The 17,437-nt window shown below is 43.1% G+C and overlaps 1 protein-coding gene across 1 annotated transcript in view; it reads left to right on the top strand.

The window, feature by feature from the left end:
* Nucleotides 1–17,437, top strand: part of ENDOU (endonuclease, poly(U) specific) — an 81,386-nt gene that overhangs the window by 60,578 nt on the left and 3,371 nt on the right. Inside the window, exons 6-8 of the mRNA XM_029595119.1 lie at nt 3,870–3,983; nt 5,155–5,261; nt 15,612–15,754. Coding sequence (XP_029450979.1) covers nt 3,870–3,983; nt 5,155–5,261; nt 15,612–15,754 — 364 coding nt within the window. The remainder of the gene's footprint in view (nt 1–3,869; nt 3,984–5,154; nt 5,262–15,611; nt 15,755–17,437) is intronic.

The following is a 17,437-nucleotide window of genomic DNA, read 5'->3' as shown; positions in this document are numbered from 1 at the left end:
ACAGTGCCTGGCACTATTCGTGCCACTTTTGTTGCCACTTTGACACAGTAATAATCCTTGGAATGCTAATATTCCTTCTAATGTTGTCTACCGTCTAGATTCATTAGAATTGATTAAAAAAAACCCAATTTTGGAGCTTAAAATAGGCTGCATTGCTTCTCTCATTGTTTTTAATGGGAAACAAATGAACAAATGGAATGGATAAACAAAAACATTTTTTCACCTGAAATGAACCAGTCAGTTTTGATGATCTATGAAACAAATAAATGAACTGAAACAAAACTTTTGCCTCTGCACATTCCTATCACAGACCTGATCATCATTGGCCTTCACCCTCCCTTGTCCTTACCACCATCCTCTGTATCTGTACCAAGTGTGCTAGATTTCTGTCCCTAAATTGGCTGCAATCGCCTTTGTCAGAGGGTGATTCTAGGCATTTGCCCCTCTCTAGGAAAAGAAATATTTCCTTATTTTCTGCACATCTGCAATCAGAGCCCTCTGAAAATGAGACAGGCCAAGTCGCCTGGACCTTCTGGGAGATTCCCAAGCTGTCTGCCCTCCCTCCCTCCTGCTTCCCAGTTCCCCCACTGGGTCTTCCCAGAGCAGATGGCTGTGAAGCCAGATTGAGGACAATTTGTGCTCATGGTCTGCTAGCTGCCCTTCGGCCTCTTTTTGCCATGTATGTTTCCATTCTAGGCAGAAAACAAAAACATTAGTGGAGGAGGGCGCATCCAGGCAGAACAGGAGCTCCAGCTTTCCGGTCTCTGCCCCCACAGCTGACGTTACAGGTAGTCCTGTTCTTTTTCTCTGCTGCCGGCCTGCTCCTTTGCGCCACTTTCCTGTAGGTTGTCACCAAATAAGGATGGATGAGGCAATCAGACCAATATATGTGAGGAACTCAATGTGGTGCATTGTTCTACTGTCCATTGAGAGGTTCTGGGTGGATTGTAGCCTAGAGGTGATGCAGCTAAAAAGTGAGTGAGCTGGTGTGGGGCCCCTGTTCAGCTGCAAAAGGATGGACTCAGCCCAGAGTTCCCAGGGCCACAGCCAATTAAGGGAGCTGGTATACCCCTGCCAGCTGCCTGCAAGTAAAGGAGCCAGTGTAGGCAAGACTAGGAGCGAGGGAACCGCCGCGACCTGGGGCCTCTGTTGATTGCCATTGCTTTGGTAGAAAAGCTGAATGAAAAAGGTTGGAGAGATGGGAAGGGAAAGGGCAAGAGAGAGTAAAAATGGATTGGTGGGAGAAATGGAGAAGAAGGGCTGGAATAGTTTGAGATGGAGAAGGGGAGAGGAGGGGAGAGGAGGTGAAGAGCTAGGAGGAAGTGAGAAACAGCAGGAACTGGAAGACAGGGAAGGGGTGAGATGGAAAGAAGAGGCGATTCTGGCTAGGAGGAGTTAATGTGTAAGAAATGAGGAAGTGAAAAGATGGAGATGGAGAAATAGGAGGAAGAGATGGGTGGCTGGAAGAGGCAATGGGAGTGAGAGATGGAAAGGTGAAGGGAGTGAGTAAGGGAGAGATGATGAATAAGAGATAGATGAAGGCTATGAGGAAAGATGAGGTTTGAGAGACATGTAGACGTGATGATGGGAAAGGGAGGCAGGGGCGAGAGATGTGAATAAGTTCCTGGGAGAAGAAGGTGAACGAGTGCATAGTATGGGATTATTGAGAACAGAGTAATGGGAGAGGGATATGGAGCAGGTGAGTGACTGAGAGGATGGGCCATGTCGCACCATTCTTTCTAATAATTAATGTATATGCATATATATTATTTTTTTGGAGAACATATAGTTCTTGCTTCATAGTTACTCATGATCATTTTCAATCAAAAGCCCCTTGATTAGGTTGTAGCCCTAGGTGGGCCTCCGGGAGCTCTGCCCCCTCACTTTTGGCTCAGATCCCTTACTGCCGCAAGTGCCCTCTCTGCCACCAGCAGTCAATCTGATGGAACCGCTGCTGCCACCAGGATGCATTGCAGACTAGGAACCTGCACAAGAGCCACCTCCTGTATTTGTGGCCAGCCATTCTCCCTGCCTCTTAACCCCGTCCGCTGTGGGTCTTCACTGGGCAGGAGCGATCCCCAGTCTCTCCTGACCCAAGGCCAGCACCACTTTCTAATTTTTTTTAGTTGCACTGGCTTCTTGGTTTGCCGGCACTATTTTGTTATATTGAACAAATTTGAAAATGATGTCAGCCTTGGGTCAGCCAGCGCTATTTTGAGAAACAGCACCAGCGGGGCAAGTGCAACTGGAGATTGCTCCCTCCCCATGAAAACCTGTGGCAAATTGGGTGACGGGGTGGGGGGCTGGTCGTATTGCCCACCCATGTTAATTATGGGATTGCCCCCTAAAAAAAATCCAGTTCTGGCTATGCCACTGCCCTCGATATAAAAGTGCCTGCGTATCAGTACTCTGGCTGTTGGCCTTGAGGCAGGAGGGAAATACAAATAGAGACGGAAAGAGAGTATACGGTGAAGGGATTAAGGGAAATAGCAGTGGAAGAAGGGAGGGATGGAGGCAATGGGGTGGAAGCCAGGAGGAAAGGCAGAAAGGGGGAGACAGAGGGCTTTGAGAGAAAAGGAGAGAAATGAAAGTATGTGAGAGACAGAAGGGTCTGGAAGAGAGAGCTGAAGACAGAGGGCAGATAGGGGTGAAAGCTGAAAGGCAGTCAGAGAGAGGGGCAGAGAGGTAGAGAGGTGGAGAGAGGTGAATGAGTGGGAGGCTGAAGGAGGAAAGAGATGGAGATTAGTAAAAATTAAAATGTCAGACAAGCAGATGGCGTGGGAAGGAGAGATGGACAAAAGACTAGAGACACGGAAAGAAAGGAGGTGAACCAAGAAAACAGGGTCAGAAGAGAGACAAGGGCAAGAACTGTACAATGAGGAAAAACACTCCAGACAGCAAAGGTAGAAACAAATAATTTTCAGTTTTGGTATTGAAATAGGTGACTTTTGAAATTCTGTTTAAATTATATATAATGTGTTGTTTTTTTTAAACATGCTTCTAAATTAAATATGTGCAATGACTGATAAAAAAAATACTGCCCTACTCCTTTAACAAGATCTCCCACACTTAGCATATGATTATTTTTTGCTTGTAAATACAATCTGATAGAAATGAAACATAGAAATGACGGCAGAAGAAGACCAAACAGCCCATTCAGTCTGCCCAGCAAGCTTTTGCACTTTTTTTGTCTCTCACATACTTATCTGTTTCTCTTGGCTCTTAGTAACCTTTTTTATTCTATTTCCCTTCCATCCCCATCATTAATGTAGAGAACAGTGTTGGAACTGCATCTAAGTGAAATAGCTTAATTTAGTTAGGGGTATTAACCACCGCAATAAGCAAGCAACACCCATGCTTATCTGTTTATCCAGACCTTGTAATTCAGTCCTTGTTGGTTGTTGCCTGAATATAGATCCACCTTTCTTCATTCCCCCCTGTCATTGAAGCAGAGAGCCATGCTGGCTATGCATTGAAAGTGAAGTATCAGTCTTGGATAAAGTGAATATTACAGTCTGCAAAAATTGTTTCTCCTCCCATCCCTCTCTCAAATGCCCTTGTCCTCCGGGAAGTCATCAGTACAACTTGAGCTATCTAGTCTATCCTCCTCCTCCCCACCTTTGATATAAGCACATCAGTAAGCTAAAGTGAATGTCACTTCTGTGGATTACAGGAGGTTTTTCACCTAGCTTTCTGATGAATTGCAAATGTTCCAAGTTTTGCAGCTCACCTGACTTTTGATCTGGCACTTTCTTAATACACTGAAATATAGACCTGAGGGTGCAAATGACATGTATTGTTCTGCTTTGTGAACTGTGATTGGCTAGAATCTTGCATGTGATCGGTGACATGACTCTCTTTCCCTGCAGACATGTACCACACACAGCAGGAGTTCGTGGCAGACCTGAAGAAGATGTGGTTTGGCCTGTACTCGAGATCCAAGAGTGAACAGGACTCCAGCGGTTTCGAACACGTCTTTGTGGGTGAGTATCAGGTTCCGCATAGTGCATTTTTAAAAAGGAGCTATATGATTGGCTAGTGGTGGGTCTAGGGTATCATCCCACATGCTACTCCAGGCCTGATTTCATCCCATTGCAACTATGGACTTGAGTTTCCAATTTCCATAAGAGAGGCAGAAACTGCAAGTGAATGCATGCAATGGGAATAAAACCAGAGCTGGAGCAGCCTGCCAGGGTTGACCTGGGTCAAGTGACTGGTCCTGGGCAGGTCTCAGCAGTCCCCTGCAGATATCCATGAAACCAGGCCACATACCACATGCTTGTGTGCAGCAGTCAGCATGACCCAGACAATAGATTTGTGTCAGTGGTTAGGTACCCAAAAAGGTCTGACCACATCATTCAAAATTAAGTTGGTTTTTAGACCAAATGGATGCTAATACTGTATATCTGTTGGTCACTAGTGTTTATTAAAATGGCAAATTGAAAAGTCAAACTTTGACATTCTGAAACAGCCACACTAGAAGTGTGTGGCACTTTTTTACTCATAATCCCATTCACATCAGCATAAAAACTCAGAGGTCACACATGAGGAGAGGTTTCTAGAACTATAGTGCTTGCTAGGACATTAAAGCATTTTCTTACACTAATTATGTGAAATATTCTTCATCACAGTAAAAGTGTGTTTTCTAGAAGCTCTGGACAACTCCGGAGCAAGCACTGCAGACCTTCCTGGACAGGCCTAAGATGTTAACTGTATAATAGGAACTACCTTATCCTGACCTACTGTTCCACTAAGTGCATTCTGCTGTACATACAGGGTTCCTCCCTCTGATCCTCATGTAAAGTGGCCAATATGTATATGGAGAATGACCTTTTACCATTTTAATCTGTCTTATCCTTGGTAACCCAGTTTTGCATGATTTCCCCTCTCCTAGATCCCAACATCCTTTTTTTTCTCCCTAACCACACTCTACCTATTTCTGGCAACCAGATGCACATCATCACTATCCCCTGTATTCCTAGCAACCAGATGTACACAGCTGCCCTCTATTGATAGTATTAAGGTATGCACAACTCTTTCCCCATATCTATGGTAACCGGATGCAGCTAGCCCTTTCCTCCTTGTATTCCTATTAACCAGGTGTATATAGCCCTCCCCATATCCATGGTAACCAGGTATGTGTTTCCACTGCAGGAGAGGTGAAGAAAGGGAAGGTATCCGGGTTTCACAGTTGGATTCGCTTTTACTTCCTAGAAAAGCAAGGCCTGGTTGACTATTACAGCCACAACTACGATGGGCCGGTAAGTACTTTCTTGGGACTGGGGTGGAGGAGAGGCAGGTATAACTCCAGGCATGTGATAAATGGGGAGCATATCACAGATAATTCCAGAGCTCAGGGCTCCTGCACATGTCAAATCCTGGACAATATATCCACCTGAACTCACTTACAAAACCTCCTTCAAACAGAACCATTACAGAAGGCTTTGCTGGGTATTTTAGTCTTTAAAATGGCCTTTCAGTGAATTAAATTCCTTGTGTAGGAACAATCCTTTTGGGTGATGCCTGCATGTGTCTCTGCTCTGTGTCTCAGCTTAGATCTGCTGTTTACCTGTCAAAATATTTTTCGGTTACTGCGGAGTGAAAATGGACGAGGAAGTCCTTGATATGTTTTGCTGGTAGTAGATGTTAGACCGTAATATGGTTGTCCAGCTCACTGCAATTCAGGACAGAGCATGCATCTGGAAGTTGTGTGTCCCCTTTATGTGCCCTGAAAGCAATGATGGATGGGAAGTGAACCAGTTTTCAGGAGGAGAATTTTGGTTACTCCTGGTTTTTTGAACTGCTGTCCCAGTGCATTGTGGGATTTGCAGTCCTGGCATCTACCATTTGTAGTCAGCACCAAATGCATTCAGAAAGGACAGTGAAAAAGTCAAGACTAGCTTAGAATCTCCCTGCAGAAACTGGTTTCTATCCCATCCTTAAATAAGTGATATTGACCAGCAAATTGAACAAATTTGAATCTAGAAGTCCCATGGAGCCCACAGGCCTGTTCTGAGATTCATTGATCCTTCTCAGCAAAAGGAGGCCCATTCCATTAACATTCTGCGTCTTGTGCCCATTCTACAATTGAATCCTCATCTCCTGTTGATGCTCCAACATGACACTCAACTCCAGGAATGGATTTAAAAGTGGATTGTAGAACGGACCTAATGTGGACAACCCCCCCCCTCCCCCCCCAGGAGCTGTATGTGTGGGTGCAAATGATGCACTAGCCAGTTCAACTAACAGATTTGCCACCAAGATACAGCTTCATTCCTGCAGTGGCACTGATTGGTGGAGAGGAGGAGAAGGAGCTGCTGCCATTCCACTGCTGGCCGGGCCTTTAAATTTAGGAATCCTGTAGTGCACCGCTGAACCCGTGCACCAAAAAGGCACGCCTCTTGTCACATACCCTGCAAAAGGTCCATTGGATATGTTATTATTTCAACCCAGTGCCTCAGCTGTGGGAGATCTAAACTTAGAGGCATTGGAAGTTTCTCTCAGCTCAGATTCTTGATCCTCGCCTGTTCAACCACAGTCTGGAATCTTGGGAGATGGTGCATTGGAAGTAGGAGATCCTCCCCAAGTGATACCTGAGGAGCGTGTGCTTAGGGGAGATGGAAAAAAGCCTGGGTCATCTAATAATACCCCCCAACATTCTGCGGTACAAAATATGAACTCTCTCCTTTCCCAAGACATTTTGGAGGCTCCTGCCGGACTTGTACCTATTTCTTTTAAATTGGCTACCTGTTACTTTCATGGAGTGTCCCTATTCCTAATACTCATGATTTTATAAACCTCTATCATTTCCCCTCTCAATCATCAATTCTACAAGCTGAAGATATCTAACATATTTAGCCTTTACTCATTAGGGAGCAGTTCTAGTCCCTTTATCATTTTTGTTGCCCTCCTCTGCGCCTTTTTTAGTTCTGCTTTATCTGTTTTGAGATGGAGCAAAAAAAACCATAAACAGGTGTACAAATATAACAAGTATCACATCCTTATGACAACCTTGGTATCAAAATGGAGAATAAAACAGAATATCATAATACCGCTGTATCGCTCCATGGTGCAACCTCATCTTGAGCATTGTGTGCAGTATTGGTCCAAAGGAAAATAAATGGAGTAGAGAACCACACTCAATACACAATCCAAGTATCAAACAGAGTGTGGAATAAGTGAAGGTCCTCATACAACTTAGGTAGTTTTCAATTCTTTATTTCAAAAGCAACTCCTCATGTAAAGACAAATCCAATCGATAGTCTCTACCAATGTCCCCCGACACCGACCCAGTGTTTCACCCAAAGGCTGCATCGGGAGGGACCACGCCGTAAATTTTTTTTTTAATTTTATTTTTAATGCAAATTTACAACAAACAGAAGAATAACTTATACCAGTGAGGATTGTATTTATTTTATTTATTTTATTTAACACTTTTTATATACCGGCATTCGTAGGACACATCATGTCGATTCACAAGTAACTGAGAAAGGAAATTACAATGAACGAGGATAGAGGGCTAACTGGAGAATAATTGGATAATATACGATACTGGGTAAAATACGAAAGTACAAGGAGAGAGAGTCAACGAGCAGGGATACAACTTTGTAGAACGAAATGGAATTTGATTATCCATGTTAAGTTTAGGTATGCATCAGAATGTTAAGGAGGCGTGTGCACTTATGAACTTAACATATGAACTTATTTACAGTATAAAGGAGGCATGTGCACTTATGTACAATTAAATGCAGGGGCAGGGAGAGTAGGGAGGGAGGGAGCGAGGAGGGGAAAGGAGAGGAGGGGATGGGGGAACAAGGGTACGTAAAGGCAATGGTACTTTCAAGGAAAGGTTGCTAAGGGGTGAAAGGGAGGGGTGGGGGGGAGGCTGCGGGGCGCTGGGGAAGGGTGAGGGGGAGGGAGCAGGGGGGGGGAGCTGGGATGGTAAGGGGGAGGTCAAGGAGAGGGTGTGTAGGCTGAGCGGGTGCTGAAATGGTTCAAAGAAGGACAATGCCTAGGATTGGGAGGAGTTGGGTGTAGGCCTGTTTAAAGAGCCATGTCTTGATTCCTTTTTTGAAATGGCTCAGGGACGGTTCTAAGCGGAGTTTAGCAGGGAGGGAGTTCCAGAGGGTGGGACCCGCAATGGAGAAGGCTCTGTCCCTGGTAGTAGTAAGGTGTCCAATTTTGAGTGAGGGGGTTTGGAGGGTGCCAGCGAGGGAGTTTCTAGTGGGGGCGATTAGTTTGACGGAAATGTGGCATATCTTCAAGCCAGGGGGAGTTGTTTTTGTATAATGTGTTATGGAGGATGGTAAGTGTTTTGTATTGGGAACGGAAGGTAATGGGGAGCCAATGGAGATCTTGTAGTATGTATAAATACTTAAACATAAGAATACCAAATAAAAGAAAAGAAAAAAGTATTCCTCATTACAATAAGAAATAGGGAGGGGACCAAGAAAGAAAAAAGAGCAAAATATCAATGTATCATAAACGAAAAAGAAATATGAAGCACAAACCACCACCTTTCAAATAATGCCAATCTATGTGAGCGAACCTTAAGCGTGCGAGTCCAGAAAAGACCGCAATTGTGATGGTAAAACACCTGAGACTTCCGGAATCGCAACACCTTCACTCACAGAGATGTTAATGTCCAAGTCCCCCAATGGAGTCTTTCCTGCAATACTCACAGAAGCCTCTTTATCTACAAAGCCATTGCCAACAGCAGTGGTACTCACTGTGGCTGGAACAGTGACCAAGGAAATTCCTGCAGCCTCCATTTCTTCTTGTTGCAAAAACAGGCTTTCCACTAATAGCTGAGGGGGAAGCCAGAGCTGATTCTAGGCTCACGAGAACCGTGCCACATGGGGGAGACAGTGTTACTGGCACACTGGGACTGAGCGAGATCTCCTCGGCCAGCGGGGGTGGCGTCCACTCTGCGCCCACCCGTGCAGCGGCCCTCACTCCCAGCATTGTTGGTGTGGAGGCGAAGAAGCACTCAATCCTCTGCTGGCCTGAATCCAACTCAGAAGGTACAGAAGTATTCTCTCGAAGTTTAGCCTTTTGTTTAGTATGAGGCATGATGTTAGATACAATCAGGGAGTAAACCGAGGAAAAAGAGAGCAAACAGGGCCAACACCGTAAATTTTAAACACTCTTTACTTGAACCTCATGCAACTCAACCTAAGTTGGTACATGTGGGTACCAATGACATAGAACCTCCCTCCCACATTTTTCTGAAAGCCAAATTTAGGCGCTTAGGTTGAAAGCTGAAATCCAGAACCTCCAGCAGGCAGAGCTCCAGTGTCTCAATGCGTGGATGAGATGATGGTTTAAGGAAGAGGGATTAAGTTTTATAAGGAACTGGGGAAACTTTTGAGGAAGGCGGAGTCTTTTCCAAAGGGATGGGCTCCACCTTAACCAGGGTGGAACTGACCCCTTCAGAACTATGCTGCTAGCGCTAATCTTTAAAAAGGAGATAGAGCAGCTTTTAAACTAGAACAAAAGGGAAAGCCAACAGTTGCTCAGCAGCGCATGGTTCAGAGGGAAGAATTTTAGAAGGATTCTAATGAAACAGGAGAGTTAGGGCATCCCAACAGAGAGGTTCCAATAAAAGCAAAAGTAATCCATGTGCCTATATGTAAAGAATCACCTGAGCTAAAAAATTCCAAATTATCACTGTCAATGAAAAGCAGGCTTTTAATACAAACAAAAAACACTCTTTGAAATGTATGTATGCCAATGCCAGAAGTCTAAGAAGTAATATGGGAGAGTTAGAGTGTATAGCAGTGAATGATGAGATAGACTAAAATGGCATCTTAGAGACATAGTGGAAGGAGGATAATCAATGGGATAGTGCCATACCAGGGTACAAAGTATATCGCAATGATAGGGAGGATCAACTTGGTAGGGGGGGGAAGGGGGGTGCTTTATGTCCAGGATGGCATAGACTCCAACAGGATAAGGATCCTGGAAGAAACTAAATGCCCAATAGAATCTACATGGGTAGAAATCCCTTGTGTGTCAGGGAAGAGAATAGTGATAGGAGTATACTACCGTCGACCTGGCCAAAATGGTGAGATGGACAGTGAAATGCTAAGAGAAATTAGGGAAGCTAACCAAATTGGTAATGCAGTAATAATGAGAGATTTCAATTTCCCCAATATTGACTGGGTAAATGTAACATCAGAACATGTTAGAAAGATAAAGTTCCCTGATGGAATAAATGACAGCTTCATGGAGCAATTATTATTTCAGGAACCGATGAGAGAGGGAGCAATTTTAGATCTACTTCTTAATGGAGCAAAGGATTTGTGACAGAGGTATTAGTGCTAGGGCCGCTTGGCAATAGTGATCATAACGAGATAAAATTTGAATTAATGACTGGAAAGGGGACAATAAGTAAATCTACAGCTCTAATACTAAACTTTCAAAAGGAAAACTTTGATAACATGAGGAAAATAGTTAGGAAAAAACTGAAAGGTACAGCTGCAAGGGTTAAGAATGTGCAACAGGAGTGGATATTGTTAAATACCATCTTAGAAGTGCAGTCCAGATGTATTCCATGCATTAAGAAAGGTTGAAGGAAGGCAAAATGATTGCCAGTATGATTATAAAGTGAGGTGGAAGAGGCTATTTTAGCCAAAAGATCTTCCTTCAAAAACTGGAAGAAGGATCCATCTGATGAAAATAGGAAAAAGCATAAGAAGTTAAATGTAAAATATTGATAAGACAGACTAAAAGAGAATTTGAAAAGAAGTTAGCCATAGAGGCAAAATATCATAATAAAAACTTTTTTAAATATATCCAAAGCAGGAAGCCTATGAGGGAGTTGATTAGACCATTAGATGAGCATGGCGGTTAAAGGGGCACTTAGGGAAGATAAGGCCGTCATGGAAACTCTCAACAAATTCTTTGCTTCAGTGTTCACTGAGGAAGATGTTGGGGAGATACCCATACCGGAGATGGTTTTCAAGGGTGACGATTCAGATGAACTGACCCAAATCATTGTGAACCTGGAAGATGTAGTAGGCCAGATTGACAAACTGAAGAGTAGCAAATCACCTGGACCAGATGGTATACATCCCAGGCTTCTGAAAAAACTCCAAATTGAAATTTCAGACCTATTACAAGTAATTTGTAACATATCGTTAAAATCATCTGTTGAACCTGAAGAATGGAATGTGGCCATTGTACCCCTGATATTTAAAAAGGGCTCTAGAGGTGATCTGGGAAACTATAGACCGGTGAGCCTGACTTCAGTGCTGGGAAATATCATGAAAACTATTATAAATAATAAAATCACAGAACATATAGATAGACATGATTTAGTGGGACACAGCCAGCATGGATTTACCCAAGGGAAATCTTGCCTCACAAATCTGCTACATTATTTTAAAGGGATGAATAAGCATGTGGACAAAGGTGAATCGATAGATGTGGTTTAATGGATTTTCAGAAGGATAAGAGGCGATGTCCTTTTGTGGATTACAAACTGGTTAAAAGACAAGAAACAGAGAGTAGAATTAAAAGGTCAGTTTTCACAGTGGAAAAAGTTAAACAGTGGAGTGCCTCAGGGATCTGTACTTGGACTGGTGCTTTTTAATATATTTATAAATGAGCTGGAAAGAGGTACGATGAGTGAGGTGATCAGATTTGCAGATGACACAAAATTATGCAGATTAGTTAAATCACAAGCAGATTATCATAAATTGCAGAAGGACCTTGAGAGACTGGAAGATCGGGCATCCATATGACAGATGAAATACAATGTGGCGAGTACAGGGTGATGCATATAGGGAAAAATAATCCATGCTACAGTTACATGCTTCAAAAAGATCTGGGCATCATAGCTGATATTTCATTGAAATCGTCAGCTCAGTGTGCTGTGGCAGTCAAAAAAGCAAACCGAATGTTAGGAATCATTAGGAAGGGAATGGTGAATAAAATGGAGGATGTCATAATGCTTCTGAATTGCTCGATGATGAGACTGCACCTTGAATACTCTGCAATTCTGGTCGCTGCATCTCAAAAAAGATAGAGTTGCATTGGAGAAAGTACAGAGAAGGGCGACCAAAATGATAAACGGGATGGATTGGTTCCCCTATGAGGAAAGGCTAAAAAAGTTAAGGCTGTTCAGCTTGGAGAAGAGATATGATAGAGATCTACAAAATCATGAAAGGACTTTAACAGATAAATGTGAAATGGTTATTTACTCTCTCTGATAATACAAGGACTAGGGGGCACTCCATGAAGTTAGCAAGTAGCACATTTAAAATAAATCGGAGAAAATTATTTTTCATTCAATACACAATCAAGCTCTGGAATTCATTGCCAGAAGATGTGGTTAAGGCAAAGAGTGTAGCTGGGTTTAAAAAAATGTTTGGATAAGTTCCTGGAAGAGAATTCCATAAACTGCTATTAATCAATAGGGAATAACCACTGCTTGTGGCCTGCATTAGTAGCATGGGATCTATTTAATGTTTGGGTACTTGCCAGCTACTTGTGACTTGGATTGGCCATTGTTGGGAGACAGGATACTGGGCTTGATGGACCCTTGGTCTGACCCAGTATGGCATAGCTTATGTTCTTATGTTTGTGTTCTTATCATAATGCAATCTCATCTTCAATATTGTGTGCAGTTCTGGTCATCACATCTCAAAAAACATATAGCAGAATTAGAAAAGCTAGAGAGAAGAGCAACCAAAATGATAAAGGGGATGGAACAATTCCCCTATGAGAAAAAGCTAAAGTAGTTAAAAATCTTCACTTTGGAGAAGAGACGGCTGAGGGAAGATTATGATAGGGGTCTATAAAATAATGGGTGGAGTGGAACGAGTAAACATTACAAGGTTGTTTACTCTTTCAAAGAGGGCAAAGACCAGGGAACACAATGAAGTTACTAAGCAATACATTTAAAACAAATAAGTGAACATTTTCTTTTTACTCAATGCATAATTAAGCTCTGGAATTCATTGCCAGAGGATGTGCTGAAAGCTATTAGTGAAGTTGTGTTTTAAAAAGGTTTGGACAAGTTTCTGAAGAAAAAGTCCACAAACAATCATTAAGTCGAACTTGGGGAAATCTTCTGCTTGTCCCTGGGATAAGCAGCCTGGAATCTCTCTACCCCTTGGGATCCTGCCAGGTACTTGTGACCTGGATTGGCCACTGCTGGAAACAGGATGCTGGGCTTGATGGACCTTTGGTCTGACCCAGTATGGCAAGTCTTATGTACTTAAGTACTACAGTTAATCAATTGGCTAATGTCAGGGTAAATTACTCACTTGTTGATGCAAATCCTTAAACTGACTCTTATTGTGAAAAATTTCTCTCCTAACCTAATGTGGGTAACAGTCTGTATCTGAAACTATGTGAATGGGGTGGGTGGGAAGATCAAAAACCGTTGATAACTTCTCCAGAAACAGCTCTCATACGTTCCCATAGAAAAAGAACTGACTTTAGCAAACTTAACACACACAGAATTCAACGCTCTGTTTTCCTTTACATCTTTTATAGACACACAATATAAGTTCAACCCGCTTTCTCCAGCAAACTAGTACTCCCAGGTTCTGCTGGCTTACCAGCAGATGCAGTTTCTGCTATCAGCACTCCCTCAGGGCTGCTGATAGAAGTCAAGCTGAGTTTGTATTCAGTCTTTTTTTTTTGGTCCTGAAGGTTGTTCTCTGGAGCTGCCAGGAGGAGGCTGGGATGGGAATGACAAGTGTTCTGCTCACATTTCTTTCTCAAGTCCTTCGGCCCGGAAAAAGAGCTCAGATTCCCCAACTATTGACGTTTCTGATTTGGCAGGACCAAATCACATTAAGTTTTCTGGGGCCTATTGAAATGGAAAGCAGTGTATGTTGTCTGGCGCTAGGGTCATGTCAGCAGCTGCAGCTGTTATACGGGCTCAGATGTACATGTGTCAGAAAGCGGACACTGATTTCAGTTCTTTGGCTTCATCTGTCGCTGAAGTCTTCAGCAATGGGAAACGAAATTACATTACATTGTGACAGCCATTGTTATGACAAGTTCACCAGTGGGCAGGCTGCAGCCCAGGGAAGCCAGGGGTCAGGTCCTGCCGATGCTCTTTTTGACCGTGGGCAAGTCACTCCACCTTCCATTGCCTCAGGTACAAACTTAGGGGGTCATTTGCTAAAAGTTTCCTCCCATTTTGTGTCTCTGGGGAAAAATGCTTACTAAATCGGGCCCATAGATTGTCAGCTCTCTGGGGAGAGGGAAACACCTACAGAACCTGAATGTGACTCACCTTGAACTACCAATACAAAAAATAATAATAATAACTTGTGAGCTAAATCCAAAAGAAATAAGTAAAAAGAAAAAAAGGGACAGGCTGAAGCAGCCCTGGATTTAATTCTGTGGACTTGTGGTTCCAAATTCTCCAAAGTCACGCAGGATGCTGTTGGCACGGCCAAGTTCTTAGCGTGCTTCATGGACTCTTCACCCTCCGGTGGGAAGATGGACTCCTTGTTCCATATCTTTTTGTTTTGTGACAAATTGCAGTGCCCTTTTTTTCTGTTGTTAAAACAAAAAAAACCCCGCTGTGGCAATTCTGGTTGCGTTTCTCCCCTTATTTATGTATTGTTGGTTTTTTTTTTTTCATTTTGGGGCGTGCCATGTCCAGGACCCTGTGCAGTGCAAGGGACCTTTCTGTCTCTTTAAAAAAAAATAATAATAATTTGTGCATGCACAAGGCAAGGAGGCAGCACTTGCACAGTGAGATGCCCTTGGACCATATGATCCTGTTCTGGGCAACAGAGCACTTCCGCTTCCGAGCAGAACACTTCTCTGTGGCGTCCACTAGCTCAGTGGACCCCCGGGCACTGAATGACGTGCTCTGCTCACAATCTTCCCCCTTCCGGGATTTTTTTTTTCCCGTTTAAACATTTGGGGGCAATTTTCAAATGTCTGCAGGTACTTTTTCCCCCGGCGAACTTTGCGCCAGTTCTCACAGGGTAAATACGCTCAGACTTTCTCTGTGAAAACTGCCCAGGGAAAAACTGCCCACGCTGATTTGCCTCTTCTTTTTCCCTGAAAAACTCCGCGCCTTGTTGCCTCCCCCGACTGAGCCTCTGTCTCTGATCCCACTTGCATCGTTGATCCCCACGCGGGCCTTTAGCCACGGAAAGGGTGGGAGATTTTCAGGAAGACAATTTACCTATCCACTGTTCTCCTTTCATAAGTTGCAATATATTACGTACGCTTTTCTTTAAAATCTCACTTTAGATCTTTCTTTTCTTACCTTAAGAAGGGGGAACTAAGTTTGCGTTCGTGGCTATGGGATAAGCAGAGCCAGCACATGACCCGGTTCAAGGAGGGAGACGTTTAGCCAGTCCTGGGATTCTGAACTTACATCCCAGGGCATTGTGGTATTCGTAGTTCCTGCTTTTTACCATTTGAAATCAGCACTGCAGGTACCAGAAGGTATCAGAATGGGGTTGTGAGAAAAGCCAGGACTGGCTTAAAGTCTCTCGCCAGGAGATGGGTCACTTGGCAGCTTTGTAGGGTTTGTAGCCAGTAGCATTATTAGTAGTACTAATTAATTACACTTTCCTCTCTTTTTCTCCTGTTTTCCATCTCTCTGTTTGTCTATCTCACTGCAGTGGCGTACCTACCCTGATGTGCTGGGGAAGCAGTTCCACTGGGATGGCTATTTTAAGGAGGTTGGTTCTGCATTCATCGGCTCCAGTCCAGAGTTTGATTTTGCCATATACACCTTGTGTTTTGTTACGCGACCCAATAAAAAGTAAGTACTTGTAGTTCATCTGTGCTACTGTAGAGATGGCATCATGACACCTAAGACAGGCTGGGTCAGTCCCGGGATTTGCCCTGGTGCATGCATGGAGATGTAGTTCCTACTTTTCTTAAGGAAACAGGAACTACAAGTCCATGCATGCAATGGGGCAAAAAAAAGGACTGGATCAGTTTGTCTTAGGTAACATGGAATCATCTACTAACCCTACCACTGTGGTCCTGACTTGATTCTTTAAACATGACAGATTATCTCTTTACTAGTAGAAAGAGAGCACTGTAGCAGCGATCAGAAAATAAAATGTTTATTTAGTAAATTTGCTCTCTCACCTAATATTACAAAGGACCACAAAGTGAATTACATTTAAAAAATCATGTAAAAATGAAATTGAAAATTGAAAAATGCATAATAATCCTAAAAGAGGACACAATAATTCAAGAATAAACTCCTGTTTGATCAAACAATAGTCTCCCATCCATTTCTCCCTCACAACCTCTATCCTCATTTTACATGTTATCTTCCAGTAAAATCACATCTACAAGTCACAATGACCAAAACTCAAACCCAGGCGAACACGGAGAAAAAGGATCAGTTATGAAAAAAAAAAAAAGGCCTGGATAAAAAAAAAAAAAAGCTTTTAGTTGCTTCCTAAAAATAACATAATTAGGATCAGAATGAATATTCAAAGGTATCATATTCCATAATGTAAGTCCAACTAGAAAACCACCAGCTGGGCTAGCTGGTTAAAGATGACCCCTTCATAAGGCTAACAAATGTCTTAAAATGTTCATTATGGGACTGCAAAGCTCCCTTCCTCAGTCATTCTTAGACATTTGTTAGCCTTGCAAAGGAGGCCACCAGCTAATTCATCTTTCTACTAGAGATGAGAATCGCCGACTTGAATTTTGCAGCACATCTAAAACGTCTGAAGGGCTTTTTTGTCGACACGAAGTGCTTGGTATCCAGGGGGTATCTCTGCCCTTTCTGGCTACTGGCACATGGTCCTGGCTAAGATACCTTGCCTTCCCCTCTCTGAGTCCAGTGGATTGTGGGTGGGCTCAGGCTGTGCTCATGATACTGAGCAGCCACCTTCCCGCTCTCTGATGATGTCACCAGCAGAAAGGGAGCACAGCAAGAGCTGAGCAAGATCTTGTCACAGAGTGCCGGAGCAACAAGGCGGCGCTATTTATTTTTTTATTTATTTAAAAAAAATGTTGTAGACCACGCTCTATAAAATGGCCTGAGGTGGTTCACAGTGTAAAACATACATAATCTAAAACCCTAAAAAGGAACAAACATCCATCAAGAAATTAAATGTTCTGGATAATTCAGTGATACCCATGAAATAGCTGTTTAAAAAGAAACGCCTTCAAGGGTCTTTTAAAGTGTTTTGAATCAGAGGTATCCTTTAACGGCTCAGGGTTAGAGTTGCAGGGTATTGGGCCAGCGACGGAAGATGCACAATTTCTAACCAGAAGTTTCCCTAGTAACTGGCAGCACCCACACTTCTAATCATTTAAACACTTCATTTAGCATTAATTAAGGGAACTGAAAATCGACAAAGATTGAAAATGCTCATGCCCTGTCTGTTTTGCGGAAATTGCAAGCCGGTGGTTCTCAGCCTCAGTCCTTGGGATGCACCCACTCAGTTGGGTTTTCAGCATATCCACAATGAAA

The sequence above is a fragment of the Rhinatrema bivittatum genome, chromosome 3, assembly GCF_901001135.1.
Source record: "Rhinatrema bivittatum chromosome 3, aRhiBiv1.1, whole genome shotgun sequence".
Classification (NCBI taxonomy): Eukaryota; Metazoa; Chordata; class Amphibia; order Gymnophiona; family Rhinatrematidae; genus Rhinatrema; species Rhinatrema bivittatum.
The sequence above is the reverse complement of the archived record's forward strand: the minus strand, read 5'-3'. Positions and strand labels throughout refer to the sequence as shown.